Source organism: Pseudorca crassidens, chromosome 3 (assembly GCF_039906515.1).
Source record: "Pseudorca crassidens isolate mPseCra1 chromosome 3, mPseCra1.hap1, whole genome shotgun sequence".
NCBI lineage: Eukaryota > Metazoa > Chordata > Mammalia > Artiodactyla > Delphinidae > Pseudorca > Pseudorca crassidens.
In genome coordinates, this window is record NC_090298.1 from 135,948,178 (window position 1) to 135,975,999 (window position 27,822).

At 56.7% G+C, this 27,822-nt stretch overlaps 1 protein-coding gene across 30 annotated transcripts in view; it reads right to left on the minus strand.

Moving 5' to 3' along the window:
* Positions 1-27,822, minus strand: part of OBSCN (obscurin, cytoskeletal calmodulin and titin-interacting RhoGEF) — a 166,236-nt gene that overhangs the window by 71,320 nt on the left and 67,094 nt on the right. For 17 of the 30 annotated variants that reach the window (XM_067732459.1, XM_067732482.1, XM_067732470.1 and 14 more), the window contains 33 exons: positions 27,183-27,467; positions 26,758-27,024; positions 26,327-26,599; positions 25,115-25,381; positions 24,544-24,810; positions 24,005-24,117; positions 23,737-23,890; positions 23,391-23,552; positions 23,189-23,293; positions 22,143-22,409; positions 21,634-21,903; positions 21,246-21,512; positions 20,888-21,154; positions 20,514-20,780; positions 19,207-19,479; positions 18,221-18,487; positions 17,746-18,012; positions 15,924-16,196; positions 15,227-15,493; positions 13,988-14,254; positions 13,612-13,875; positions 13,025-13,288; positions 10,336-10,599; positions 8,963-9,226; positions 5,469-5,732; positions 4,892-5,155; positions 4,309-4,572; positions 3,719-3,982; positions 3,136-3,399; positions 2,549-2,812; positions 1,730-1,993; positions 867-1,130; positions 284-547 (listed from right to left, as the gene is read on the minus strand). In XM_067732459.1, the coding sequence (XP_067588560.1) occupies positions 284-547; positions 867-1,130; positions 1,730-1,993; positions 2,549-2,812; positions 3,136-3,399; positions 3,719-3,982; positions 4,309-4,572; positions 4,892-5,155; positions 5,469-5,732; positions 8,963-9,226; positions 10,336-10,599; positions 13,025-13,288; positions 13,612-13,875; positions 13,988-14,254; positions 15,227-15,493; positions 15,924-16,196; positions 17,746-18,012; positions 18,221-18,487; positions 19,207-19,479; positions 20,514-20,780; positions 20,888-21,154; positions 21,246-21,512; positions 21,634-21,903; positions 22,143-22,409; positions 23,189-23,293; positions 23,391-23,552; positions 23,737-23,890; positions 24,005-24,117; positions 24,544-24,810; positions 25,115-25,381; positions 26,327-26,599; positions 26,758-27,024; positions 27,183-27,467 (8,277 nt within the window). The remainder of the gene's footprint in view (positions 1-283; positions 548-866; positions 1,131-1,729; positions 1,994-2,548; positions 2,813-3,135; positions 3,400-3,718; positions 3,983-4,308; positions 4,573-4,891; positions 5,156-5,468; positions 5,733-8,962; positions 9,227-10,335; positions 10,600-13,024; positions 13,289-13,611; positions 13,876-13,987; positions 14,255-15,226; positions 15,494-15,923; positions 16,197-17,745; positions 18,013-18,220; positions 18,488-19,206; positions 19,480-20,513; positions 20,781-20,887; positions 21,155-21,245; positions 21,513-21,633; positions 21,904-22,142; positions 22,410-23,188; positions 23,294-23,390; positions 23,553-23,736; positions 23,891-24,004; positions 24,118-24,543; positions 24,811-25,114; positions 25,382-26,326; positions 26,600-26,757; positions 27,025-27,182; positions 27,468-27,822) is intronic. The other 13 variants (XM_067732457.1, XM_067732486.1, XM_067732465.1 and 10 more) reach the window with 12 other exon arrangements.

Consider the following 27,822-nt stretch of genomic DNA (forward strand, 5'->3'; position numbering starts at 1 on the left):
ACACGCAGAAGAAACAGGACATGGATAGTTCATAGAAGATACAAAACCTAACTGGACACGGACCACCTGCTGGGTGTGCCCGGTAAATACTGGACTGTGACATTTAAAGGTCCAACCTGTACATGTGCCACATAACAGACAGGGAACATGATGAGGACAACAAAAGAATTATGGAAGGACAGGAACAGGCTAGTGAGAGAGCAGGGTAGAAAAGGAAACTGAGAGCAGAGAGGTGATGGGCAGCCACCAAATGCCAGTCCATGCGGTCACATGTGGTCTTTACCCCTGACGGTGAGCGTGGCTGATGTCTTCTCCTGCCCGCACACACACGAGTACTCCCCAGCATCCTCCACAGTCAGGCCATGGATCTCCAGCTCACACACGGCTCCATCCTGCCTCAGGCTCACTCTGTCTCCAGCTCTGAGGGTCTCAGGCCCCTTCCTCCATTCCACAGGGGCTGCCTTACTCAGTTCACAGTGCAGCATGACCTTGGCCCCTTCCGTGGCCTCTTCCTTCCTCAGACCCTTTGTGAACTTGGCAGGAAGGCCTGGAGATGGTCAGAAACAAACACTATCACGCTCTCTGAACACAAAGAAGAATCAGGATGTGCACAGTACAGAGAGGACACAAAACCCAACTGGACACCGACCACCTGATGGGTGTGCCCAGTACACACTGTGGACTGTGACTTTTACAGGTCCAACCTGTACATGTGCCACACAACAGACAGGGACCATGACAGGGACAATAAAAGAATTATGGAAGGAAAAGGATAGTGAGACACAATAGTACAAAAGGAAACTGAGAGCACAGAGGTGATGGGCAGCCACCAAACGCCAGTCCACGTGGTCACATGTGGTCTTTACCCCTGACGGTGAGTGTGGCTGATGTCTTCTCCTGCCCACACACACACGAGTACTCCCCAGCATCCTCCACGGTGAGGCCACGGATCTCCAGCTCACACACGGCTCCATCCTGCCTCAGGCTCACTCTGTCTCCAGCTCTGAGGGTCTCGGGCCCCTTCATCCACTTCACAGGGGCTGCCTTGCTCAGCTCACAGCGCATAATGGCCGTGGCCCCTTCCATGGCCTCTTCCTTCCTCAGACCCTTTGTGAACTTGGCAGGCAGGCCTGGAGATGGTCAGAAACACACAAACACTATCACCCTCTCTGAACACACAGAAGAAACAGGACATGCACAGTACATACAGGACACAAAACCCAACTGGACACAGATCCCCTGATGGGTGTGCCCAGTACACACTGTGGACTGTGACATTTAAAGGTCCAACCTGTACTTGTGTCACACAACAGACAGGGAACATGACAGGCACAATAAAAGAATTATGGAAAAATAGATAGCTAGTGGGAAGCAGCCGCATAGCACAGGGAGATCAGCTCGGTGCTTTGTGACCACCTAGAGGGGTGGGATAGGGAGGGTGGGAAGGAGGGAGACGCAAGAGGGAAGAGATATTGGAACATATGTATATGTATAACTAATTCACTTTGTTATAAAGCAGAAACTAACACACATTGTAAAGCAGTTATACTCCAATAAAGGTGTTAAAAAAAAAAACAAACCAAGGGGGACTTTGAAAAAAAAAAAAAGAAGAATTATGGAAGGAAAAGGAACAGGATAGTGAGAGAGCAGGGTAGAAAAGGAAACTGAGAGCAGAGAGGTGATGGGCAGCCACCAAATGCCAGTCCACGGGGTCACATGTGGTCTATACCCCTGACGGTGAGCGTGGCTGATGTCCTCTCCTGCCCGCACACACACGAGTACTCCCCAGCATCCTCCACGGTCAGGCCACGGATCTCCAGCTCACACACGGCTCCATCCTGCCTCAGGCTCACTCTGTCTCCAGCTCTGAGGGTCTCAGGCCCCTTCCTCCACTCCACAGGGGCTGCCTTGCTCAGCTCGCAGTGCAGTGTGGCCATGGCCCCTTCTGTGGCCTCCTCCTTCCTCAGACCCTTTGTGAACTTGGTGGGAAGGGCTGGGAAAGTCAGAAAGACACAAACACTATAGCACTCTCTAAAGGCACAGATTAGACGGGATGTGGACATCACAGAGAAGACACAAAACACAACTGGACACGGGCAATGTGCTGGGTGTGCCAAGCACACGCTGTGGACTGGGGCTTCCCTCGGCCCAGTCCGTTCAACGTGTGACTGTGACACCTTCCGCAGACTCCTCAGCCCACATGTTTGTACGAATCTGCTGGGCAGGGCTAGAGAGGGTTGGACGGTGTGGGGAACATCAGATTCTCCGGAGATTACTGGGGAACAGCACATGCCTGGATGGAGTAAAAGACACAGACACTAACAGGAAACAGGACAGAACGTGCAGTGACATGAGGGGTGGAAAGTAGCTCAGATGCTGGTTGCTCGTGGTTCACACAACAGCCCAGAAAGAGGAAGGAATTCTGTGGAGTTATGGGAAGAGGGTGGCACTGAAACGAGGACGGTAGGGAGGATAAGTGCAGGGTGATGCCATGAAGTCAATAATTGGACAACAAAACACAGCTCTGCTTGGCCACATGGGTCTTTACCCCTGACAGTGAGTGTGGATGAGGTTTTCTCCTGACCACACACACACGAGTACTCCCCGGCATCTGCCACAACCAGGTCACGGATCTCCAGCTCACACACGGCCCCGTCCTGCCTCAGGCTCACTCTGTCTGCAGCTCTGAGGGTCTCAGGCCCCTTCCTCCACTCCACAGGGGCTGCCTTGCTCAGCTCACAGCGCAGCATGGCTGTGGCCCCTTCCATGGCCTCTTCCTTCTTCATACCCTTTGTGAACTTGGCAGGCAGGCCTGGTGATGGTCAGAAACACACAAACACTATCACGCTCTCTGAACACACAGAAGAAACAGGACATGCACAGTACATACAGGACACAAAACCCAACTGGACATTGACCACCTGATGGGTGTACCCAGTACACACAGTGGACTATGACTCTTAAAGGTCCAACCTGTACATGTGCCACACAACAGACAAGGACCATGACAGGGACAACAAAAGAATTATGGAAGGAAAAGGATAGTGAGACACAACAGTAGAAAAGGAAACTGAGAGCAGAGAGGTGATGGGCAGCCACCAAATGCCAGTCCACGTGGTCACATGTGGTCTTTACCCCTGACGGTGAGCGTGGCTGATGTCTTCTCCTGCCCGCACACACACGAGTACTCCCCAGCATCCTCCACGGTCAGGCCACGGATCTCCAGCTCACACACGGCTCCATCCTGCCTCAGGCTCACTCTGTCTCCAGCTCTGAGGGTCTCAGGTCCCTTCTTCCACTCCACAGTGGCTTCCTTGCTCAGCTCACAGTGCAGCGTGGCCGTGGTGCCTTCCGTGGCCTCCTTGCTACTCAATCTTCTTATGAACTCAGTAGGTAGAGCTGAGGATGATCAGACAGACACAGACATCAGAGTCATGGGAGAACTTCAAAGGCAGCACATGACAGACCAGAGGAAAAGACACATACTCCTACAGGATAATAGGACAGAACCTGCAGCGACACAAGGGGTGGAAAGTAGTTTAGATGCTGGTTTCTCGTGGTTCACACAACAGCCCGGGAGGGGGAAGGAATTCCGTGGAGTTATGGGAAGAGTGTGGCACTGAGGTGAGGAGGGTAGGTGGGATGAGTACAGGGGGATGCCATGAAGTCAATAATTGGACAACAAAACACAGCTCTGTTGGGCCACATGGGTCTTTACCCCTGATAGTGAGCGTGGCTGAGGTTTTTTCCTGACCACACACGCATGAGTACTCCCCGGCATCTGCCACAACCAGGTCACGGATCTCCAGCTCACACACGGCCCCGTCCTGCCTCAGGCTCACTCTGTCTCCAGCTCTGAGGGTCTCGGGCCCCTTCCTCCACTCCACAGGGGCTGCCTTGCTCAGCTCACAGCGCAGCATGGCCGTGGCCCCTTCCATTGCCTCTTCCTTCCTCAGACCCTTTGTGAACTTGGCAGGCAGGCCTGGAGATGGTCAGAAACACACAAACACTATCACGCTCTCTGAACACGCAGAAGAAACAGGACATGGATAGTTCATAGAAGATACAAAACCTAACTGGACACGGACCACCTGCTGGGTGTGCCCGGTAAATACTGGACTGTGACATTTAAAGGTCCAACCTGTACATGTGCCACATAACAGACAGGGAACATGATGGGGACAACAAAAGAATTATGGAAGGACAGGAACAGGCTAGTGAGAGAGCAGGGTAGAAAAGGAAACTGAGAGCAGAGAGGTGATGGGCAGCCACCAAATGCCAGTCCACGTGGTCACATGTGGTCTTTACCCCTGACGGTGAGCGTGGCTGATGTCTTCTCCTGCCCGCACACACACGAGTACTCCCCAGCATCCTCCACAGTCAGGCCATGGATCTCCAGCTCATACACGGCCCCGTCCTGCCTCAGGCTCACTCTGTCCCCGGCTCTGAGGGTCTCGAGCCCCTTCCTCCATTCCACAGGGGCTGCCTTACTCAGTTCACAGTGCAGCATGACCATGGCCCCTTCCATGGCCTCTTCCTTCCTCAGACCCTTTGTGAACTTGGCAGGAAGGCCTGGAGATGGTCAGAAACAAACACTATCACGCTCTCTGAACACACAGAAGAATCAGGATGTGCACAGTACAGAGAGGACACAAAACCCAACTGGACACCGACCACCTGATGGGTGTGCCCAGTACACACTGTGGACTGTGACTTTTACAGGTCCAATCTGTACATGTGCCACACAACAGACAAGGACCATGACAGGGACAATAAAAGAATTATGGAAGGAAAAGGATAGTGAGATAGCTGGGTAGAAAAGGAAACTGAGAGCAGAGAGGTGATGGGCAGCCACCAAATGCCAGTCCACGTAGTCACATGTGGTCTTTACCCCTGACGGTGAGTGTGGCTGATGTCCTCTCCTGCCCGCACATGCACGAGTACTCCCCAGCATCCTCCACGGTCAGACCACGGATCTCCAGCTCACACACAGCTCCGTCCTGCCTCAGGCTCACTCTGTCTCCAGTTCTGAGGGTCTCAGGTCCCTTCTTCCACTCCACAGCAGCTTCCTTGCTCAGCTCACAGTGCAGCGTGGCCGTGGTCCCTTCTGTGGCCTCCTTGCTTCTCAGTCTTCCTATGAACTCAGCAGGTAGGGCTGGGCAGGGTCAGATGAACACAGAACATCAGAGTCTCAGGAGAACTTTGGAGACATGACAGGACAGAGGATAAAACAGACTCCAACAGGACAGCAGGACAGAACCTGCAGTGACACGAGGGGTAGGAAGTAGCTCAGAGCTGGTTTCTCATGGTTCACACAACAGCCCAGGAAGGAGGAAGGAATTCCATGGAGTTATAGGAACAGGGTGACACTGAGACAAGAAGGGTGGATGGGATGAGTGCAGGGGGAAACCAGGAAGTCAATAATTGGACACCAAAAGACAGCTCTGCTTGGCCACACGGGTCTTTACCCCTGACGGTGAGCATGGCTGAGGTTTTCTCCTGCCCACACACGCATGAGTACTCCCCAGCATCTGCCACAACCAGGCCACAGATCTCCATCTCACACATGGCTCCGTCCTGCCTCAGCCTCACTCTGTCCCCAGCTCTGAGGGCCTTGGGCCCCTTCCTCCACTCCACCGGGGCTTCCTTGCTCAGCTCACAGTGAAGTATGGCAGTGGCCCCTTCTGTGGCCTCCTTGGTCTTCAGATCTTGGATGAACCGAGCAGGTAGGGCTGCAGAGGGTTAGATGGACAGAAACCATCAACCCCTCAAAAGGACTGGGCGTATGACCGGAACATTCAGGATGAGAACAGAAGCAGCAATGTGGAGGACATGTGAAGAGACAGACCAATGCATATATGACAGTGTGATCATCTTGCATCTTTCCCAGTGAGGTGCAGGGTGGCAGGGGACTGGTTCCATCCAGGCCTCTTGTCTTCTCAGAGTGCATCTGTCCTACCTATACCCATTCACACTGTCTAAGCGCTGACCTCGTCTGCACCCAGAGTACGAACCAGGCTCCGCCAGCTCATACATGCAACAATGCAATGTACATCTCTCCTGGGAGAACCCCCAGAAGGCACCTTCCAGTCATGACATCAAGTGCCCCACTGACATCCCTCAGTTGTGCTCCCCACCCCAGGTAGAGTGTCAATCCAAGCACTGCCCACATCTGGGCTCACTGCATGCCTTCCCTGCCCACACCAGGCCCCACCTCATCCACCTCGCACATTCCTTTCCTTACCCCACTGGACTTGCACTCTCCTAGCTCAGGTCTCCTAGACCCTAATGGATTCTAGCTAGCTATTCTAACCATGCCCCAAGCCCTCCAACCTGCAGTCTTCTCCTCCATCCCAACTCCAGGAAGAGTGTGAGCTTCACAAGTTATAGCTGACCAGAGCCCACCCTGGTTACAACCTGTTGTGGGGTGAATCGTGTCCCTCAGAAATCATATGTTGGAGCCCTAACCCCCAGGACCACAGAATGTAGATGTATTGGGGGATGTGGTCTTTAAAGAGGTGACTGAGGAAAAAGGAAGTCACTGAGGTGGAACCTAACCCAACATGACTGGTGTTCTTGTAAGGAGAGGATATTAGGACACAGACACACACACAGAGGGATGACCATGTGAGGACATGGAGAGAAGATGGCCGTCTACAAGCCAAGGAGAGAGGTCTCGAGGGAAACCAGCCTTGCCCACACCTTGATCTCAGACTTCCAACTCCTAGGACTGGGAGGAAAAATTTTTCTGATGTTTAAAGCCACTGTTATGTTGTTAAGCCATTCAGATTTTGGTATCAGGAGTGGGTCGCTACTGTAACAAATACCTAAAATTATGGAAGTAGCCTTGGAACTGGGTGATGGGTCGCAACTGGAAGAGTTCTGAGGTGCATGTTAGATAAATCTAGATTGCCTTGAAGAGATTATGGGTAGAAATATTAATGCTAAAGGTGCTTCTGGTGAGGCCTCAGATGGAAATGAGAAATGTGTTATTGGAAACTGGAAGAAAGGCAATCCTTTAATAAGCAGCAAAGAATTTGGCTGAAACGTGTCCCAGAGTTTTGTGGAAGGTAGAACTTACAAGTGAACTTGGATATTTAGCTGAGGCGACTCGTAAGCCAAGCATTGAAGATGCAGACTGATTGCTCCTTGTTGCTTATGGTAAAATGTGAGAGAAAACTGAGTTATGTCAAAGAAGGAAGTATTTAAGCAAACGGAAACCAAAAGTTGAGGATTTAGAAATTTTCCAGCCCCCTGAAATTGCAAAAAAATGAGAATGCCTGTTCTAGAGAGAATACCAAGGGTGTGGCTGGAAAACCATTCAGTAAAGAGATTATGAGTGTGAGTCCTGGATCCAATCAGCCACCTCAGCAAAGTCAGGACTAGAGATGGAATTATCCAGGAAGGCTGTGTGGAAGGCTCTTGTCTGAAAGCTTGGACTCCTGTGAATTGTAAAGAAGACCAACAAGGCTTTTGAGAATTTTATATCAGCAGAAACCCTGCCAGCCATGACTTAATCAGACACGGAAGGGACAAAATGATGGAAGCTGGGATTTCTATAGGATGGGTCAATACAGCTATCCGGCTGGGAACATGTGCTATCCTTCAAAGTTGGGAAGAATAACCCCAATGGCAATTCAGAGGTCAGCAGGGATGCCACTGCATCCATGGTCCCAGAGGGCCAGGCCACCTCTGTCCAGGGCCAAGGGGGTGAGGTCACCACTCTGGTGGGCCCAGAGACAGAGCATTGAGCCAGAGGATCATTCTCCAGCCTTAAAATCTAACAGAATCTGTCCTACTAGATGCTGGGTTTCTGTGAAACCAGTGGCCTCTTTCTTCTTTCCTATTTCTCTCTTTTGCAATGGGAATATCTATCCCATGCCTGTTCCACTGAAGTGTTTTGGAAACGTATAACTTGTCTGATTTCACAGGTTCATAGCTGGAGAGGAATTTTGCCTCAGGATGAATCATAACTCTAGTCTCACACATACTTGATTTAGATGAGATTTAGATTAGATTTTTGACTTAGCTTGACACTGGAATGGGTTAAAACTTTTGGGTTTGGGGGATGAGGTAAATGTACTCTGCATGTGAAAAGAACATGCATTTTGGGGGACAAGATGACAGAGTATTATGGACTGAATCATGTCTCCCCTCAAATTCATATGTTGAAGCCTTAACCCCCAAGAACTCAGAATGTGAATTTATTTGGAAATAAGGTCTTTATAGAGGTAATTAAGAATAGAATGGGGTCACGGGCGGGGGGGGGGGGGGTACTAATTCAATCTGACTTATAAGTGTCCTTATAAGAAGAGGAGATTAGAACACAGGAACACACAGAGGATGCCCAGGTGAGGACAAAGGGAGAACACAGCTGTCTACAAGCCAAGCAGAGAAGCCTCAAAAGAAACCAACCCTGCAGACACCTTGGTCTTGGACTTCCAGCCTCCAGGACTGTGAAACAATAAATGTGTGCTGTTAAGTCACCTATATGTGGTATTTGTTATACATCCCAAGCTTTCTGAGACAGAGCTCTTCAGAGCCTCCATACAATCTCCAAGGTCAATCAAATGCTGTTACCACACACAGGAGGGCCTGGCCTGTCTGGCCACCTGCTCCCTGAGCCCCTCAATGCTGCACCTCAGTCTTTCTGTGCACATCCGTCACTAACATGAATGACTCCACTCCACATCTGAGGTCGAGACCCCATGCATACCCACAGCCCCAGCCACGTGCCAGTGGCCCAGAGCAGCTCTCCTGGACCATGATGCCTCCCTGGGGGTGTCCTCACACCACCTGCCCCTTGGGTCTGTACCCGCAAGGTCTAGACAGGGCTGGCCAGTGCGTTTTGTGAGATGGATCAGACAGACGGTGACTGTAACCCTAAGACGACAGTGACGTTGGGAGAGCACAGAACAGATGGCAGAGAGAAGTCATTCAGGTGGCCACATGCAGTCTTTACCCCTGATGGCCAGTGTGGCAGAAGTCCTCTCCTGCCCGCACACACACGAGTACTCCCCGGAGTCCGCCACAACCAGGCCATGTATCTGCAGCTCACACTTGGCCCCATCCTGCTTCAGGCTCACTCTGTCCCCAGGTTTGAGGGTCTCGGGCCCCTTCCTCCACTCCACAGGGGCCGCCTTGCTCAGCTCACAGCGCAGGGTGGCTGTAGCCCCTTCCATGGCTTCTTCATTCTTCAGACCCTTTGTGAACTTGGCAGGCAGGGCTGGTCAGAAAGACACACACACAATCACACTCTGTGAGCACACACAAAAGGCAGGATGCGAACAACACAGAGGAAGCACAAAACCCAAGCACACATGGGCCATGTGCTGGGTGTGCCGAGGACACACTGTGGTTGGTGGCTTCCCTCAGCCCAGCCCCTTCTGTGGACTCCTCAGGCCTAATACTTTGTATTAACCTAGCAGGCAGGGCTGAGAAGGGTCAGAATGACATGGAGACCATCGGATTCTCTGGAGAAGTTTGGGGGCAGAATGTGACAGGATGGAGGAAAAGACACAGACTCCAACAGGACAACAGGACAGTACCAGTGGTGACACGAGGGGTGGGAAGTGGCTTAATTGCTGGTTTCTTCTGGTTCACACAACAGCCCAGGAAGGTGGAAGGGATTCCACTGCCTTATGGAAAAAAGGTGGCACCGAGACAGGGAGAGAACGTGGAATGAATGCAGATGGAGGCAATGAAGTCAATAACTGAACACCAAAATATGGCTCTGCTTGATCACACGTGGTCTTTACCCCTGACAGTGGGCATGGCCAAGGTCCTCTCCTGCCCGCATACACACAAGTACTCCCCAGCATCCATCATAGCCAGGCCATGATCTCCAGCTCCCACATGGCCCCACCCTGCCTCAGGCTCCCTCTATTTCCATCTCAGAGGGTCTCGGGGCCCTTCCTCCAATCCACAGGGGCCATCCTGCTCAGCTCACGGCACAGTATGTCCATGGTCCCTTCTGTGGCCTCTTCATTCCTCAGACCCTTTGTGAACTTGGCAGGCGGGGCTGAGGAAAGCTAAGAAGTCACTGAGAACATCAGACTCTTTCAGGGGACTCTGTGTCCAGGACACCACAAAAACCACACAAACTGCAAAAGAGCACAGTATGAACAAGTGGACAAATGCACAGATGGTGATGGAGGCAAATGCCCCAGAGGGAACAGAGAACACAAAGCACTGGACATGACATCTACTGGACAGGGAAACAGGAGCCATGAGACAGCTGGGGGAATCCAGTTGAAAAGATACAGAAAGCCACAGGATCCAACAGGGGAGGTGGTGACATGGAAACAAGTCCATTTGGCCTCACGTGGTCTTTACCCCTGACAGTGAGCGTGGCTGAGGTCCTCTCCTGCCCGCACACACACGAGTACTCCCCAGTGTCCGCCACAGCCAGGCCACGGATCTCCAGCTCACACACGGCCCCGTCCTGCTTCAGGCTCACTCTGTCCCCGGCTCTGAGGATCTCGGGTCCCTTCCTCCACTCCACGGGGGCCGTCTTGCTCAGCTCGCAGCGCAGTGTGGCCGTGGTCCCTTCTGTGGCCTCCTCCTTCCTCAGACCCTTTGTGAATTTGGTGGGCAGGGCTGGGCAGGGTCAGAGTGACACAGAAAACATCAGACTCTCTGGAGAATTTCGGGAGATCAGGATGTGGACACTTGACAATAAAACACTCACACTTTGGAGCAAATAAGGAATAAAAGCTTGGACCCACAGACACATGGGTAGGTGGCAGTGCATGGGGGCAGAGGACAGACTAGGCTGAGCCCATCTAGATACAAACCAGCAAGGAAATGGAATCCTCAGTGAGGACCTCATGACATGGACAGACACATAGAAATGGCCACAGTGCCCACAGGATGGATGGAAAGGGACAGTAATCAGAAGGGATGTCCTCTCAGCATCTTCCATGGCCCATCCTGCCTCAGAGTGTATCTGATGCCAGATTCAAGGGCCCAGACCCCTTCCCCCACTCTACATGCCAGGCTGCCCAGCTTACACCACACCATGGCTGTGGCCCCCTCCAGGCCTCATTTCTTAGCAATTTTATGATCTTGAGGGATATATCTGGGGACGGAGACACAAAGAGAGCTACCTAAACTTTCCCACAAGTTTGCACCAGCGCTCCCGCCTTGTCAACTCCTGCTGCTGCTGGGGCCAGAGCCCCGGCGTGACTGGGCCTGAACAGGACTGACAGAGCTAGGAACACCACAGCTATAAGGGAAGCCGAAGCCACCCTCCTCCTGGCCTGTCGTCCTGGAGTAGGTGTCCTTGGGACCTGCATACTCTTAAAAGCAGCTCTGTTGGGCTGCTTGCAGCTGGTCAACTTGGGTCCTCCGCTCCTTGGCCACTGGTGGTGCCTCGTGCAGTGCAAGCTGCTCTTGACTGTGAGATAGGCCTCCAGGCCCACATCCCCTGTGGTCTCCTGGTGGGTCTGAACAGCATGAGTGCCCAGTGTCTCTGCGCTGGAGACGTTGCACTCCATTCATGAAGTTCAAGGTGGCATGGTGGCCTGGCCTCTCCCCAAAGATCTGCGTATCTGTGCACATGACGGCCCTGCCCAGCCTCCAGAACCCTCTTCAGGGTCCACCTTGTCTTGTGAGCATGGCCCAACAGGGCCCAGGATGTGAGGCCCCTGTGCACCTACAGAGCTGTCCTTCCTTCTGCGCTGAGATGCCCCCAGGCCCCTTCATCAATGTTGCTCACAGGACCCTCTTAGGACATGGTGGGTGGCCTCATCCTCTGTCCCATCTGCTACCCCCACAGGAAGTGCCTAGGCCCTCACTAGGGCAGGCCCCTGAGGACCTGGACCCCCAACACAGGGAGCTGACCTATTGCCAGGCCACGAGCCACACCACAGCAAAGCCCCGTCCTGAGTCCTCATCTCTGAGGGTCTCAGGCCCCTTCCACCACTGCATGGGGCTGCCTTGCTCAGCTCACAGCACAGCACGAATGTGGACATGGCTCCTCCCATGGCCTGCTCACGCTTCATAACTTTTTTGAATTGGCTGGTCAGGCCTGGGGAAGGTCAGACGGACACATAGACTGATGGACTCTGGAGCTTGCAGACAAGGAATGGGCCACAGACACCATGCTGGCCACACAAGCACCCGTTGGAAGGGGGGCCCCGAGGAGACACCAGGCAAAATGCCCACAGTGGGCTGCTCTGATGCAAGGGGACTCCCACTACCCCACTTCAAGGACATCCACCCAGCTGGCCGTCTTCCACCCCACAAAGGAAGTGGCCCTACTGGCCCCTAAACACATGGGCCAGCCCTCCTGCTCTAGCTGACTGTGCCCCACCCTCAAACTGTGACCTCTCATCCCGTGTCCCAGCCACAGGTCACCACGCCACGCCTGATGGAGCCCCTTCTGTGGCAGTTGCCTAGAGCCAGCTTACCTGCCACAGATGCCAGACAGGGACCCCAACGCCAGCATGGGTGTCCACCTGCCCTTCCTGACTCTGGCTCTGCGCCTCTGTGCAGCTCTTCCTGCCCCTCCTTCCTCTCCTTCCACAGTCAAGCACTGTCCATACCCTCTTCACCTCCACCCTATCCCTACACCCAGCCTCACCTCTCCTAACGACCAGGAGCTGGACAACAGAACCTAGGACCTCCCATCATGGCTCTCCCATGGCCCAGCATGCATGTCCCAGCTTCCACCTCTTGACACCCCGTTTGACATCCCACCCTCGAGGGCCACGCTTTGATCGACTTCCTAGCTTCTCTCTTGGCATGCCCCCTCAAGAGGACCATACTTCCACTCTTGTACTGTGTGGGTGCCCTCCTTCTCTCCCTCAGGCATGAGCCCCTGAGAGCAGGGAGGACCACATTCTCTGCTCTTTATCTGAGACGAGCCTCACAGAAGCAGGTGCTGGGAGACTCGTGCTGCAGGAATGCAGGAGATGCACACAGAAGAGAAAGACTGTACACAGACAGGGCAGAGCTCAAGGACATGATCAAGCCCTCAGACACGAAGCCACTGCTCCACGTGGCCACACACAGTCTTTACCCCTGACAGTCAGCCTGGCCGCTGTTCTCTCTTGCCCGCACACGCACAAGTACTCCCCAGCATCTGCCACAACCAGGTCACGGATCTCCAGCTCACACATGGCTCCGTCCTGTCTCAGGCTCACTCTGTCTCCAGCTCTGAGGGTCTCGGGCCCCTTCCTCCACTCCACAGGGGCTGCCTTGCTCAGCTCACAGCGCAGCATGGCCGTGGCCCCTTCCATGGCCTCTTCCTTCCTCAGACCCTTTGTGAACTTGGCAGGCAGGCCTGGAGATGGTCAGAAACACACAAACACTATCACGCTCTCTGAACACGCAGAAGAAACAGGACGTGGATAGTTCACAGAAGATACAAAACCTAACTGGACATGGACCACCTGCTGGGTGTGCCCAGTACACACTGTGGACTGTGACATTTAAAGGTCCAACCTGTACATGTGCCACACAGCAGACAGGGAACATGACAGGGACAATGAAAGAATTATGGAAGGAGAAGGATAGTGAGACAGCAGAGTAGAAAAGGAAACTGAGAGCAGAGAGGTGATGGGCAGCCACCAAATGCCAGTCCACGTAGTCACATGTGGTCTTTACCCCTGACGGTGAGCGTGGCTGATGTCTTCTCCTGCCCGCACACACACGAGTACTCCCCAGCATCCTCCACGGTCAGGCCACGGATCTCCAGCTCACACACGGCTCCATCCTGCCTCAGGCTCACTCTGTCTCCAGCTCTGAGGGTCTCAGGCCCCTTCCTCCACTCCACAGGGGCTGCCTTGCTCAGCTCACAGCGCAGCGTGGCCGTGGTCCCTTCCGTGGCCTCCTTGCTTCTCAGTCTTCCTATGAACTCAGCAGGTAGGGCTGCAACAAGGTCCGATGGACACAGACATCATCTTCATCCCCCCACAAAGGATGAAAGGGGCTGTATGGAACCACATAGGGTCACATGGGCAGAGTGAGTAAGTATACTTACCCTGTACGGTTAGCCTGGCCGATGTTATCTGGTCCCTGAAGCAGCAGGAGTACTGCCCGCTGTCCTGAGGCCGCAGGTCCCGGATGAGCAGTTCCAGCATGGTACCCTCCTGCCGCAGGCTGTACTTGCCTCCAGGCTGCACAACCTCATCTCCATGACGCCACTCCACGGGCATGGCCACCGATGACAGCATGCAGTGTAGTGTGGCAGCACCACCCTCCAGTACCTCCACGTCTTTCAGCCCCTCTTCAAACCGCACTGGCTGAGCTGTGGACAGGCATGAGCTCAGCTCAGCCCTCACCCCGCTGCCTCCTACAGGGGTCTCCCCTGTGGTCAAGCATGGCTGAGAGCAGCAGCTGCAGGGTGCAGGCAGGCCCACCTCACTGTCTACATTGGGGGCTAGTGACGGTGACCTCAAGATCTCTGCCTCTCCAGGAGGGTGAGCCAAACAGCAGGAAACAGAGAAGGGTGGAGTGTTATGGGCTACATTGTGTCCCCCAAATTCATCTGTTGGAGCCCTAACCCTCAGGACCCAGAATGGGGCCGTATTTGGAGATGGGGGTCTTTAAAGAGAAGACTGAGGTAAAATTACGTCACTAGGGTGGGTCTTAATCCCACAGTATTGGTGTCCTTACAAGAAAAGGAGATTAGGACACAGACACACACAGAGGGATGACTGTGAAGACACAGGGAGAAGACAGCTATCTACACGCCAAGGAGAAAGGCCTCAGGAGAAGCCAGGCCTGCCAACACCTTGATCTCAGACTTCTAGTCTCCAGAACTGGGAGACAATAAACCGGGAGACATGTTTTTTTTATGCTACTCAGTCTGTGGTATTTGTTACCCGGAACCCGAGCTGACTGAGACAGATGGAGATGAGCCAAGCCGGGAGAAGGGAGACACGGTGACGTCAGAACACAAAACAAAGTTGGGAATGAAGTAAAAAAGAGATTGCTGGTCAGAAGACCAAGAGAGGGTGAGGGATGCTATCAGGACCAGCAGAGACCCAGAGATGGGCAGTAGGGAGCAGAGCAAGATGGATGAACTGCTGGAAAGATACAGGTGGACAGAAGGAGTCTCAGAACAGCACCACCACCCCCCCACACACACACACATAGAGGGCAGAGATAGACAGGGTCAGATAGAGTCCCGGAGTCCCCCTTGCCCTTAGCAAGACAAGAAACAGGGGTGCCCAGAGTGCGGCTGGAGGCTGCCCAGCACCCCCCTCCAGGGGCTCACCATGGACCCTGACAACGGAGCTGCTCCAGGCACCGCCAGCCTCACACTTGTAGCGCCCACCGTCCTGAAGGGTGGTGTCAGTGATGACCAGTTGGGCTCGGCGGCCCTCATAGCTCAGACGGCACCGGGCCGACGGCCGCAGGGCCTTCCCGTCCTTGGTCCAGCACACAGGGTTGTCTAAAGCAGCAGTCTCACAGACCAGGGTCAGATCTTCCCCCTCCATGACTGTGGCATCTGTGAGCTCCCGGGAGAAAACACCTGGCTTCTCTGAAGACAGAGAGGGATGCATATGACACTTGTGGGCTCCTGCAGGAAAAGCCCCAGGTCTCACTGCAGACCAGGTAACACTCCTGGTCAGTGCCCACCTGTCCCCCTCAGTCTGGGCTGCAGACAGGGCTGCTGGGGGAACAGGACAGGCTCTGTGTGGCTCCACATACCAGAGGGGTGGGCCCAGCCTCTACACTGACCTTGAGCTCACCTCTGCATACCATGTGCAACAACGCATCTTGAAATAGCGCCACTCAGCCTCCCAAGCCCCGCTCCCTGGGATCAAAGGCCCCAGCCCATGGGAAGTCCATGGTGCCTTCTCTGTAAGCCCCAGGGCCTCATCCAGCGTGTGGCCAAGCCACTGTCTTGAGGTTGCATGCTTAGTCACACAGACTGGCCCCCACGACAGCACTGGGCACATGCAGCCTACCTATGACCTGCAAGGCAGCTGAGGTCCGCTGGTCGCCTGCCTCAAAATGGATGGTGCCTGAGTCCTTGAGGGCCAGCTGCTGCAGGGTAAGTACATGGTAGCCACCTGGCTGGACCTTGATCTCACTGAGTTTGCTGGCAGACAGTGGGGTTTTGTCCAAGAACCAGTGGACGGGCTTGTAGTCGGCAGGGGAGATACGGCAGCAGAAGGTGGCCGAGGAGCCCTCCTGCACCTCCAAGTCCTTCAGGTCCTCCGTGATGAGCACTTTCTGGCCTGCAGGGACACAAACGGGCATGTCAGTGACCCTCTGGCTAGCTGCCAAGGGAAACAGGGTGCTCCCAAGACCTGGGGTGGGCTCCCGACAGAGATCGAGCAAATGACTCTAACGGGCTCCGAATGACAAAACATAAAACGGTAAGTGGGTCCGAGTTGAACTGTCCAAAAGTATTTGTTTTAGATCCATCAGTGAGCCCCAATCCACCTCTGGGGTCCTTCTGCAGAGCACACAAGGTGACCCACTGTAAGGCCCCTCCATGAAGCTGTGCTCCCTAACCTGTCTAGGCCAGTTATGCCTGTCACAGAAATCACTTAACGCAATTAAATTTTGTATTAACAGAAGAAACGAGTGTGAAAAAAGATGCATGGCTATGATAACATTTAAATCGAATGCATTGGAGGACTGACAACGTGAATCGCTAGAAAAAAATGTTTTGCTGTTGTCTTAGGTATGGTAAAACCTTAGGAAGAAGTTATAAATATAGAGGTAGATTGGCCGCCAGATTCCTTCTGCATTCACAGGTGTCTTGAAGCTATTGCACACCAGAAAGCATAGATAGCACATCAGGAGGGCGATGTACGCAAAAAGAGATACGGAATTCTGATTCGTGAACTGATACACAAAGAAAAGGCTCTGGCTGACACTATTAGACTGGTACAAGTCTGTGTGTTTTAAATGTTTTTAAAGACCATATGTTGTTATCATGGGACACTCTGACTTTTTTAAAGTATGAACATCTACTGGGTTGGCCAAAAAGTTCGTTCGGGTTTTTGGTAGCATCTTACGGAAAAACCTGAACGAACTTTTTGGCCAACTCAATACTTCATTAGATAGCGGTGCTTCTACTGCGCTACCAAAATGTTTTCACTGAGCTCAGTGGATTCACTGTATTTCACTGAAAAAGAGAAAGAAATCAAGAGTGAGGCTTCTTTGTTATTCTTTTGGGTTTTTTTTCTGTGGAGAGACCCCCCAGGAAGGACCTCCCCCTGACTTCACCCTGGACACCGGCCCTGGGATCTGGAGGGCTGGGCTCAACCCTGCCCTGGTGTCTACTTGTCCTACAACCCTGAACCAGCCAACAACCCCGAGTAAAGGCCCAGTCTCCCTATCTGTGAAGTGGGAGAGTGATAACCCTCACCCTGCCTGCCAGGTGAAAACTGCTGCTCCAACCTGAAAATCTCCCCGAGCAAGTCTCCTTCCACAGGAGCAGAGGCGGTACATCTGCATGTACGTACATGCAGAGCTCGTGCAGGGGCACACGCTGGAAGGGTTCCAGAAACATTCATCCAGCAAATGGAGGCACAAATAAATGAGGGCTGCTGACTCATTTACACAAGGCCCAGCTGGGAGGGCCAGAGACAGGACCACCCAGGACAACTCCCCTTGGAGATGGGGAAACCAAGGCTGGGTTTGTCTAGGGCCAGGCAGAGTTCTGATCTCTTCCCATCTCCAAGTCTACTTGAAACAAAGCTTACACCTGAGCACACCATGGGCCTTGAAATACAGTGTGCAAATGAGAGCAGCAGCACGGTGACCGGGCCTAACCTTTCACCAGGAGCCGAGCCTGGGACTGGGCCTGGCCAATGTCACAGGTGTAAGTGTCACTGTCCGCCTTCTCCAGGGCGCTGATGGTGAGCCTCAAGGTCACGCCCTCCTGGCTGGGAGCATGCTTCTCCGAGGTTTGCAGCTCTGTGAGGCCCTTGCGCCAGGTCACTGAGGCCGCGGGGCGCTCCGTCTTGCAGGCAAACACAGCTGTGCCCTTCTCCTCTACCTGCAGGTCAGCCAGCTCCTCCGTGAACCGGTTTGGCTTTTCTGTGGGAGAATGGATGGGAGGGAGAGGCCTGTGCAGACCCCATGTAGGCCCTCAGGACAGGAAATCACTCCCATCACAGGTGGTTCTCCTGGCCCACCCACAGAACCTCAGGGACCTGAGCAAGCCCCTTCCCTGCTGGGCGCCCCTCCATTCCTGCCTGGAAAGAGAAGCCACAGGGGCTGTCCCAGGGTCTCTCATGGGGGTTACCTTCCACTCGGAGGCTGGCTGTGCTTTTGGAAGACTCCGTCTCACACGTGTACTCGCCAGAATCTTTGAGTGAGGCTGCATGGATGACCAGCATGGCTCGAGTGCCTTCGATGAGAAGCTCATACTTCCGACTCTTACGAATGGCTTTCCCATCCTTCAGCCAGCGCACTGGGGTCCCCTCCCGTGACAGCTCACACCTCAGCACCACATCCTCACCCAGCATGGCCCGCTGGTCTTCCAGTGGCTTCGTAATGTCAACTGGCCTCTCTGAAAAGAACAGAGATGGTGGCCCAAGAAGCATGGCCGCAGCTCTACCCACGGCCACAGCCCTAGCCATGCCTGGGGTGAGGGCAAGGCAGGCATTCAGGAACCTTCAGGCTCTGAAGGTTGGGACCACAGAATCTACAGCTCTAAAACTTCCAACTCTGGAACCTCAGACCCAGGGGCCTCAGAGCCCTGGAATACCAGGGAAGGACCCCGGGAGGGAGAAAGATTAGACCACAGAATCTTATGTTCTCAGCACTGTTCAGAGTCCTGTGACTCAAAGCACGGCCATGGGCCAGCGCTGCCTGTGGGCTGAGCTTTACCCACTGGCGCCAAGTACTCATGCTGGAAGTAGGAGCTCAGAAATGCCAATGGCAACTTCCCTGGCTTCACGAGTCATGCACCCTGGGAGCTCCCACAGCAGTCGAATCACGGACTGAAGATCAGAAACCCTGCTTCTGCCCCAAGCCTCCAGAACCTCATCCTAGAAAGGAAGCCCCCTGGATGACCAGAAGCCCCCGGTACTCTGACAGATGCCTTCAGGTGCCAACCAGGGGCTGGGGAGACAGTCCCCAGAGGCACCCCCTTCCGGCTTCCAAGCCCAAGGCCCCTGCTCCAGGCTGCCTGGGGAGGGCCCAGGCTCAGCAGCTCCCAAACCAGCCCCTAGAGACAGACCCCCAACCTGCCCCGGCCAGTCGGTTCCCACTGCCGCCATCACCCACCTCTGATGATGAGCGAGGCCTTGGAGGTGAGGCCCCGCACAGAGAAGACCACCTCCCCGGCGTCACTCAGCAGAGCATCGTGGACGGCCAGCGTATACTTGCGGCCCTGGCGTGTGGCCCGGAAGCGGCCAGAGCTGCCCACCGTTTTCCCACCAACCATCCACACAGCAACATCGCTAGTGTTCTCATGGGACAGGACGCACTCAAAGCTGCAGCTCTCGCCCTCCGTCACCTCCACTGTCTTCAGCCTCTTGGTGATGCCCACGTGCAGGTCTGTGGGCCAGAGGAGACAGCCGTCACGCCAGCCAGGCCCACGGAAGTCTGCCCCTCGAGACAGGCACCGTCAAGCCTGTAGCAGCCCCAGTCCACACCCCAGGAGGGACAAGACCAGCCCACCGTCCCCAACCCCACTCCCAGAGGGCCTGCTGCCCCTCTCAGTGAATGTCCTCTTGGCCTCCAGCTGTCCACACCTTGGTGTTTGGATGGCTGATAGCTATGCGTTATGACCAGGGTGGCCGCCTTCACATTTGCTATGGAACAATGTGGAGAGAATAAGCGCCGCACACAGGTGTCACCAGCTTCTATGCTCCAGAAGAAGAACAGGCACCCCAAATGAACAGGCAATCCAGCTCTAGGACAAACTCACCACACCGCCCTCCCTTTCCTGTCCCTTTCCTGTCTCATCAAACACTGGCCAGACCATCAGGGACCAGCCACGGGATCACAGGGCAGCAGGCCTGCCATGCACACAAGAGAGAGCAGGACTACGGGAGTGGAGCCAGGACAGTGATGTACCCAGGACGTCAGGCATCCACCCTATAGTTGGGGAACCAGGCCCCGATTGGCAGGAGCATGTGAAAAGCCTGTGGCCTGCCCACAGCCACCTTCACCAGGCTGTGCCACGGCCTGGGAGCCCTACTGGGGCACCCCCTGCCTGACATCTCGGGCTCTCCCACTCGCCCACTCCAGGAGGCTCTCCTGACCGCCCCTCTGTGGCCCCTGTGCCTGCCTGTACACATCCCCTGGTGCAGAGCGAATGTTTCCAGCCTCTGTGGAATGCTTTACACCTTGGGACTCTATCAAGCAGAGCCAGTCTGGTCTCCCAAGCTTTGCTCTGTTGCCCATCATCCCTGGCCCACCTGCCTGCACCTGGGCCTCCTAGGAGCCTGCCCTGACCTCTCCAGGCTCAGCAGAGCAGCCCCTGGTCTCGGAGGGTTGGGTGGGCCCCCCAGGCGGAGGCACCCCCAGGCCCAGAGCCCCGCCCCCAGTGCCCTGGCCCCGCCATCTGGAGCCGCCGCAGCACGCACCGTGCACGCTGACATGGGCACGGGTCTCATCAGTGCCCACATCGCAGGTGTACAGGCCAGCATCGTCCCTGCTCAGGTTGTGCACCGTGAGTCCCCGAGTGCCCGCTGTGTACAGGAATTCATACTTGTCACTGGGGCCCAACTCCATGCCATCCTTTCGCCACACCACACGAGCCTGGTGGTCAGAGACCTCGCACCGCAAGGCCAGCGTGCCCCACTCTTCCACGGACACGTCGTCCAACGCCTTCAGGAACACCACCGGCTTCCCTGCAGGGAAGGTGTGGGCGACTGAGGGGACGAGCTGCCACCTCTGGCCCTCGGGGTGCCAGGTGCACATCCCAGGGGTCCCCAGAGACCCCACAAGGACACCTCACCTTTGACCTCCAGGTGGGCCGAGGCCATAACCTTGGGCGAGCAGGCGCATACGGTGCCCGTGTCAGCCCGTTGGACCTGCTTCAGCACCAGCGTGTGGCGGCGGCCCTCATGGGTAATCTCGTGTAAGCTGTCGTTATACAGTGGCGTCCCATTGAGCGACCACTCCACCTCCTCGTCCTCGTGGGACAGCTCGCAGGAGAAGCAGGCACAGCCCTCCTCCGTGACCTCCAAGTCCTGCAGTGGCTGCGTCACCGTCACCTCCCGCACTGCCAGGAGCACACCAGGCAGCTCAGCACGACCGCCATCACCGCCTCCCCTAGAGACCCTCTGGTGGCCCTGTGCCCCCTCGCTCTGTACCTTCCACAGTAACCTCAGCGCTGCTCTGGGCACTGCCGGCCTGGCAGCGGTAGACACCAGCATCTGCGGGGCTGAGCCGCAGGACGCACAGCTCTGCCATGTGGCCCTCCAGCCTCATCTTGAACTTGTCAGATGGCACCAGGGGTGTCTCCTCCTTGTACCACTGCACGGTCTTGGGGGATGGCTTGAAGTCACAGGACAGGACTACCGACTGCAGCTCGCGCCCCACCTTGGGCTCTAGTGGCCGCGTGAGCACCATGGGAATGTCTGTGGCGGAAGGAAAGAGGGAAGCACTGCGTAAAGTGGGCCAGACCACAAGGCCATAACACCTGCCCCTGCCCTGCCCACTCTCCATCTGCAGCCAACCTGCCAGGCAGCACACTTTTACCTGAGACGACCAGGCAGGCGGTGGAGCGTGATTTGCCAATGGTGAAGTGCACCGGCCCGGTCATGGTGGAGCAGGTACGCCGCAGCGTCAGCCGGTGCACCGTGCCCTCCTGTTCCATTCCCACGTCAGCCCCTGCCTGCAGCACTGTCTTCCCCAGGAGCCACTTAGGCGGCCGCACCGAGGGGATGGAGGTCTCACATTCGAACCAGGCAGGGGCGGGCTCCATCACCGTCACATCCTGCAGGCCCCGCACGATAGTGATGGATTTCTCTGTGGGCGAGCGGCCAGTCACTGGGGCAGTCCCGGGGGAGCACCACCAGCCACCCCTCCTGCAGGGCTGGTGTTACTTCCTGGGAACAAACCCTCTCAGGCATGCTCACTTCCTCCCTGGGGTGACCCAACGCGCCCAGTCAGGTCCTTCTCAGACCTGGCCACCTCTGAGTGCCACAGGCTGTAACACCTCCCCTGGTGGAAAAAAGGAACAGCTGCCCACCCAGCCCTGCCCGAACCTTCCACAAAGAACTGGGCACTGGTCTTAACGTCGCCAGCATCACAGGTGTAAGTGTCCTCATCCTCAGGCTGGACGGCGTTGATGACTAGCTGGCGGTAGAGGCCGTCACTGACCATCTCATACTTGGCCCCAGGCTGCAGTTCCACGCTGCCCTTGAACCACCGCACCCGGGCACTGGCCCTCGACATCTGGCACTCGAGCACACCGCGGTGCTTCTCTATTGCGATCTTGTCCCGCAGTGGGCGTAGGATGGATACTGGCAGCTCTGTGGGTACACCCAGCAGGGTCAGGGCAGGTGCACAGTGACCCCGAACACCCAGGGCTGGGTGCTGTGGCTGTGCATCTTCCAACCGGCCGGACTGGGACATCATGCTCAGGCTAAACAGCCTATGCCGGCCCGCCCACCAGAGCCAGCAGATAGCTAGGCCGAGCGTTGCCCTCGGGCTAGTCTGGGACTCGCTACTCACATCTGACCACAAGGACACTGGGCACACACCCACACCCGCTATCGTCCAGTGGGCCTCATCACGCGCATGCCTGCCCCACTCCCCCACCCCGCCCGTCCCCTCGCCACACAGCCCCACCCTCATCCTGCACGCCCCCGAATCCCTTGCACCCTGCCCTCACCTTATGCATCCAAATGTCCCACACCCCTGCCCCCTACCTGTTTCTAGACCCTTTCTCCCTCATGCCCCGCAGCCACTTTGACTGTCATCAAGGCCACCAGGTAAAGCCTTGTGTGCTTACTTCCTGCCAGGGCCTCACACCTTTTCTCTCCAGCACTTGCTGCAGTCCCAGGAAGGAGAATTCATTGGTACCTCCGTTTTACACAAAGAAGGAGACCCCAAGGCTGCCTCCCCTAGACCACTTTCTTTCTGCCAAGGAGGGAATACCCTCTTTCCCTCCTCCTGGATCACTGCTGTCCTCATTCCAGGAGGGACCCCAGGACAGGGACAGCTGGCCTTTCAGCCCTGTGAGACTCAGTACACACGCTTGTTCACACACACGCTGTCCAGCCCATGCCCTGCCCTGAGCCGCCATTACCTTTTACTCGGAGCTGGGCTCGTGATTCTGCCCGTTGTGCTACAAATTTGATTTCCCCTGCATCTTCCACCAGGACCCTCCGATAGATGAGAGTATATGTCCTTCCTGGGAACAAAGGCCACTCAGCACTAAAGGGAGGGGTGGCCTGGGGGCGGGAAGGAGGAGAAGCCCTGCTGAAGCCCACCCACTGTCCTCATCTCACCTTCCTGGCGGATCCGCACATTGTCACTGGGCCGAAGCTTGCTGCCCTCCCGGAACCACTGGGCAGGCACCTCATCGTGGGAGACCTCGCAGGAGAAGGTGGCACCCTCCCTCTCCATCACTTCCACATCCTCCAGAGGCCTCACGATCTGGACATTTCGGCCTGGGGCAAGAAGCAGGCCCTGCTACATCCTGACACGCAGAGCTATCTGACTGCTACCCCACACCCCAGCTTGCTGAGGGAGTACAGGATGGGTGGGGCAAGAGCAGAGCCAGAGGGCCAAGCACTTGCTGGGTGACGCAGTGGGGGGCCAGGAGGTGCTTGCACCCACCCACCCAGCCCTCACCTTGCACCTTCAGGGAGGCCGAGCTCTGAGCATCGTGGGCATCACACACGTACACGCCCTGGTCCCCAAGCTCACATCGGTAAATGACGAGACTCCTGCAGGCCCCCTGGGCCCCCATGCCCACCGTCTTGCTCCCCCGCAGCTCCACACCGTCCTGTGGAGGAACGAGGCCAGGTTAAGTGCTGGAACTGCCCAGCAGAGTGGTCGCATTCCCGCCCACCCATGGTGAGAGGTAAGAGGGGGCAGAGGAGTCCAAGTTCCCAGGCACCTTCAACCAGCGCACATCCACATTGGGGCGTGAGAGCTCACAGTCCAGGACCACCTTGTCCTTTTCCGTGGCCACCACGTCCTGCAGAGGGCGGCTGAACTTCACAGGCAGCTCTGGAAAGACAGGACGGGAGTGGTGAGAAGCAGGGCCTCTGGGCGGGGACAGGGCCTGAGCTGGTTGGAATCATTCAGCTGGTTAACGGAATGAGCCCCAGGCTTCCCTGGTGGCGCAGTGATTGACAGTCCGCCTGCCGATGGACGGGACACGGGTTCGTGTCCCGGTCCGGGAAGACCCCACACGCCGCGGAGTGGCTGGGCCCGTGAGCCACGGCCGCTGAGCCTGCGCGTCCGGAGCCTATGCTCCGCAACGGGAGAGGCCACAACAGTGAGAGGCCCGCGTACCGCAAAAAAAAAAAAGAAGGAATGAGCCCCCCGCTCCTCCAGGATTCCATATCCCTGCCCATAGCTGCCTCCCTGGGCCACCTTGGGGACAGGGGCAGGTGCTCTGGAGTGAGTTCCGCCCCACCTATGTCCACCTACCAGTGACCACCAGCCGTGCAGATGTGTGCACGCCCTCCGCCCTGAAGGAAACCAGGCCACTGTCCTGCCTCTGCAGCCCAGACAGCGTAAGGATATGGGTGGGGCCGTGCACCACCAGCTGGCACGTGGGTCCCGGCTGCAGCCGAAGGCCATCTCGAGTCCAGCTGCCCTCCACATCAGCATGAGACAGCTCTACTTCCATTGTGGCTGTGCCCTGCTCCTGCACCTCCACTGTCTGCAGGCCCCGCACAAGCCGGACCTGGCGCACTATGGGACGAACAAGGGGAAGGATGAGCCACTGTAGCAAGACCCTGGCCCTCGGTCCAGCCCCCATCACTTCCCCAGGGAGCCTCAAGGTGCTCTGGAAGGGGAGGCCTGCCCCTCCAGGTGGATGCCTGCCCCCTCCTTCACTCCCTTCCCCACCTCCCTGGCCCCTGCAAGTGAAGGTCCACCCCTTCCTCCATCTTTCCCTTTTCCCCCTTTTCCAGGGCCCTGCCCCCAGGGGGAGATTCCCTACCCTCCCCAACTCCTCGATGCCCAACCCCTAGGCCAAGCCCCCTTAGCTGCTCACTTTCCACAGTCAGCTTGGCCTGCGTCTTATCGTCCGCTGTCTCGCAGCCGTAGAAACCACGGTCAGCGAAACCCACACTGCGGAGAACCAAGCGGTGACTTGAGCCCTCGGCGTGTATCTCCACATTCTCGCCTGCCACCAGGGCCGCGGCGTTGCGTGTCCACTTGACCTCCGGCCATGGCCGCGTCAGCTCCACCTCCATGGTCACCGAGCTCCACTCTTCCACAGTCTGTGGCTCCAGCTTTTTTTTGAACAACACTGGGGCCTCTGGAGTCACAGGAGAGGGAGGTCATTACAGCCACTGCCACTCTCAGGAAAGCAGGGCAGAGGGACCCTGCCCCAACCCCCAGCCAGCAGAGCTGCCCTCCACCACATTCTGACTCCAAGCTAGGCAAGGCCTTGGCCATACTCAGGGCCCAGCTGCACACATGCACAGGCACAAATTTGTGGAAGGAAACCACACTTCAGGGGGGCTTCTCCTTTCCCAGTCCCCCTCCCACCTCCTGCTCCCCTGCTCTGAACAACTCCTGCCATCCCCCACCAGGGCCTGGAACTCCTAAGTGTGGCCGGTGGCCAGGAGCATTGGGACACAGGGAGCCACTGAGACAGGCCGACTCTGAGCTCCCAGGCCGGCTGCACCACAGTCTCTGCTTTAACTAGGCCCTGGATGCGTCACATTAAGGAAGAGAAACGCTAGAGTGACTCTCCCAGTCTCGGGCTGTGCCACGATCTCCGCAGAAGCGCATCTGGCCACGTTACTCCCTTAATCAAGAACCTGAGATGGCTCGGCTCCCACTTACTCTCAGGTAACGTGCTGGCCCTCCCCCATGCAATCTGGCTTCAGCGAGCAAAGCGCCCCCCCATCGTCTGCATCTGCTTGCACTGGCTGCCCACTCCAGTCTCTCCCACCTTGCCATCCTTTGGGCTCAGCAAGGATCGTCTCCTCTAGGATGACTCCCTGGAGTGTCTGAGCCTCCACCCACTCCCCAACCAGGTGTGCCCTACAGGAGTTTACCATCTCCCCTTTAGAGCAGGTGCCTGGCCCCTCGGTCTGACCCTACTCTTCTCTCTGCAGCTGACAAACCCTGTGTCCTCTGAAGTCAGCCAGATGAGCTGGATACAGGCCAGCAGCAGGATGCCACCTTGGGACCAGCCCATTAGGAGACGCCTGCTGCGAGGAGCCGGTGCGTCCTTCCTGCCCCACACACGCACCTCGGACCCGGAGGGCAGCCACGGTCTTGATGCCCTCAGCCTCCGCGGTGATCTGGCCGGCATCCTCCAGGGCCAGGCCCAGGATAGTCAGGCTGTGGCTGGCACCCTTCTGCGATATGAGAAACTTCTCGCTGGACTGTAGCTTGACGTCATCCCGGAACCACGTCACCGCCACGTCGCTGGGAGTCACCACGCACTGGAAGGTGGCCTCGCAGCCCTCCTCCGCAACCACTGCGCTCAGCCCAGACGTGAACTTGACCACGCGGGGGACTGCTGACAAGAGCTCCACTTGAGAGGCGGTTAGGAGGGGCAGGGGCCCCCACCTAGCAGACGCCGCGGAAGGACACCTCTTCGGGAAGCAGCCCTGGAATGCTCCGCCAAGCCACCCACCCACCTGGGCGGCCCAGCCCCTGTGCCCGGCATCCGCGTACCGCTCACGGTGAGCATGGCGCTGGTGTGGTCGTCGCGGCTCTCGCACACGTACTCCCCCGCATCTTCCGCCCGCAGGTCCGACACAGTGAGCGAGCGCTGAAGTCCCGCAGCCGCCATCTGGAAGCGTTTGCCGGCCCGGAGTTGCGTGTTCCCACGGCGCCACACCACCTGGGCCTGTGCCGGGCTCAGCTCGCAGACCAGCTTCACTGTGCCGCCCAGCTCCCCGCTCACGGGCTCCAGGGGACGGCAGAACTTGGCAGCCACCTCTGGGGGAGGGGAAGGGAGGGGACGTCAGCCTGGTGGGGCTCGGGCCATAGGACCAGCTCTGAGCTGCCCGGTTGTGTGCCCTGAGCCTCACCCAGTCTCCACTCCAGGACGCTGCAAACAAGGGGTTCCCAGACGGCCTCCCCGTGGCCCCACTCACCTTCCACTTGCACCGGGAAGTCCTGCTCCTCTGCGCCCAGGCGGCAGCAGTAGACGGCACTGTCCAGGATCTGCGCGCGACGCACGGTCAGGGTGTGGGTGTCCCCCAGGCTGGCCGTCTCGTGCCGCTTGCTGCTGCGAATCTCCACACCATCCTTGAGCCAAGTCACCGCGGCCACAGAGGGTGCGGCCAGCGTGGCTGTCAGGACGATGTCCTCGTGTTCCCTGACCACCAGAGGTTCCCTGCGTCTGGGTCTCTCCAGGGTCGGGGGCTCAAGTTCCGGCTCTGGGGGGCGGGGGCGGGGGGTGACCAACAAGCATTAGAGGGGAGACCCTCGCATCCCTGGCCTGGGTCCCGTCCCCCCTCCAGGCCACGTGGTGGGAGAAGACTTGAAATGAAAGTGCCCGGGCGGTCCAGCTCTCCACTGCTGCCTCTCTGCTGAGCAAGCCAGACAGTGAATGCAACAGGACCACACTCTGTGCCAGGCACCATCCCGGCTCACAGGGGCAGTGCAGGGCAGCCAGGAGGGACCACCTGGGGCCACAAGCTCTGTCCCACCAAAAGCTGAGAGTCGAGGATCCCTGCCCCCACCCCCAAGGGAAGATGGGCCCCATGAGCAGCTAATGCAGGGAAAGTAAGG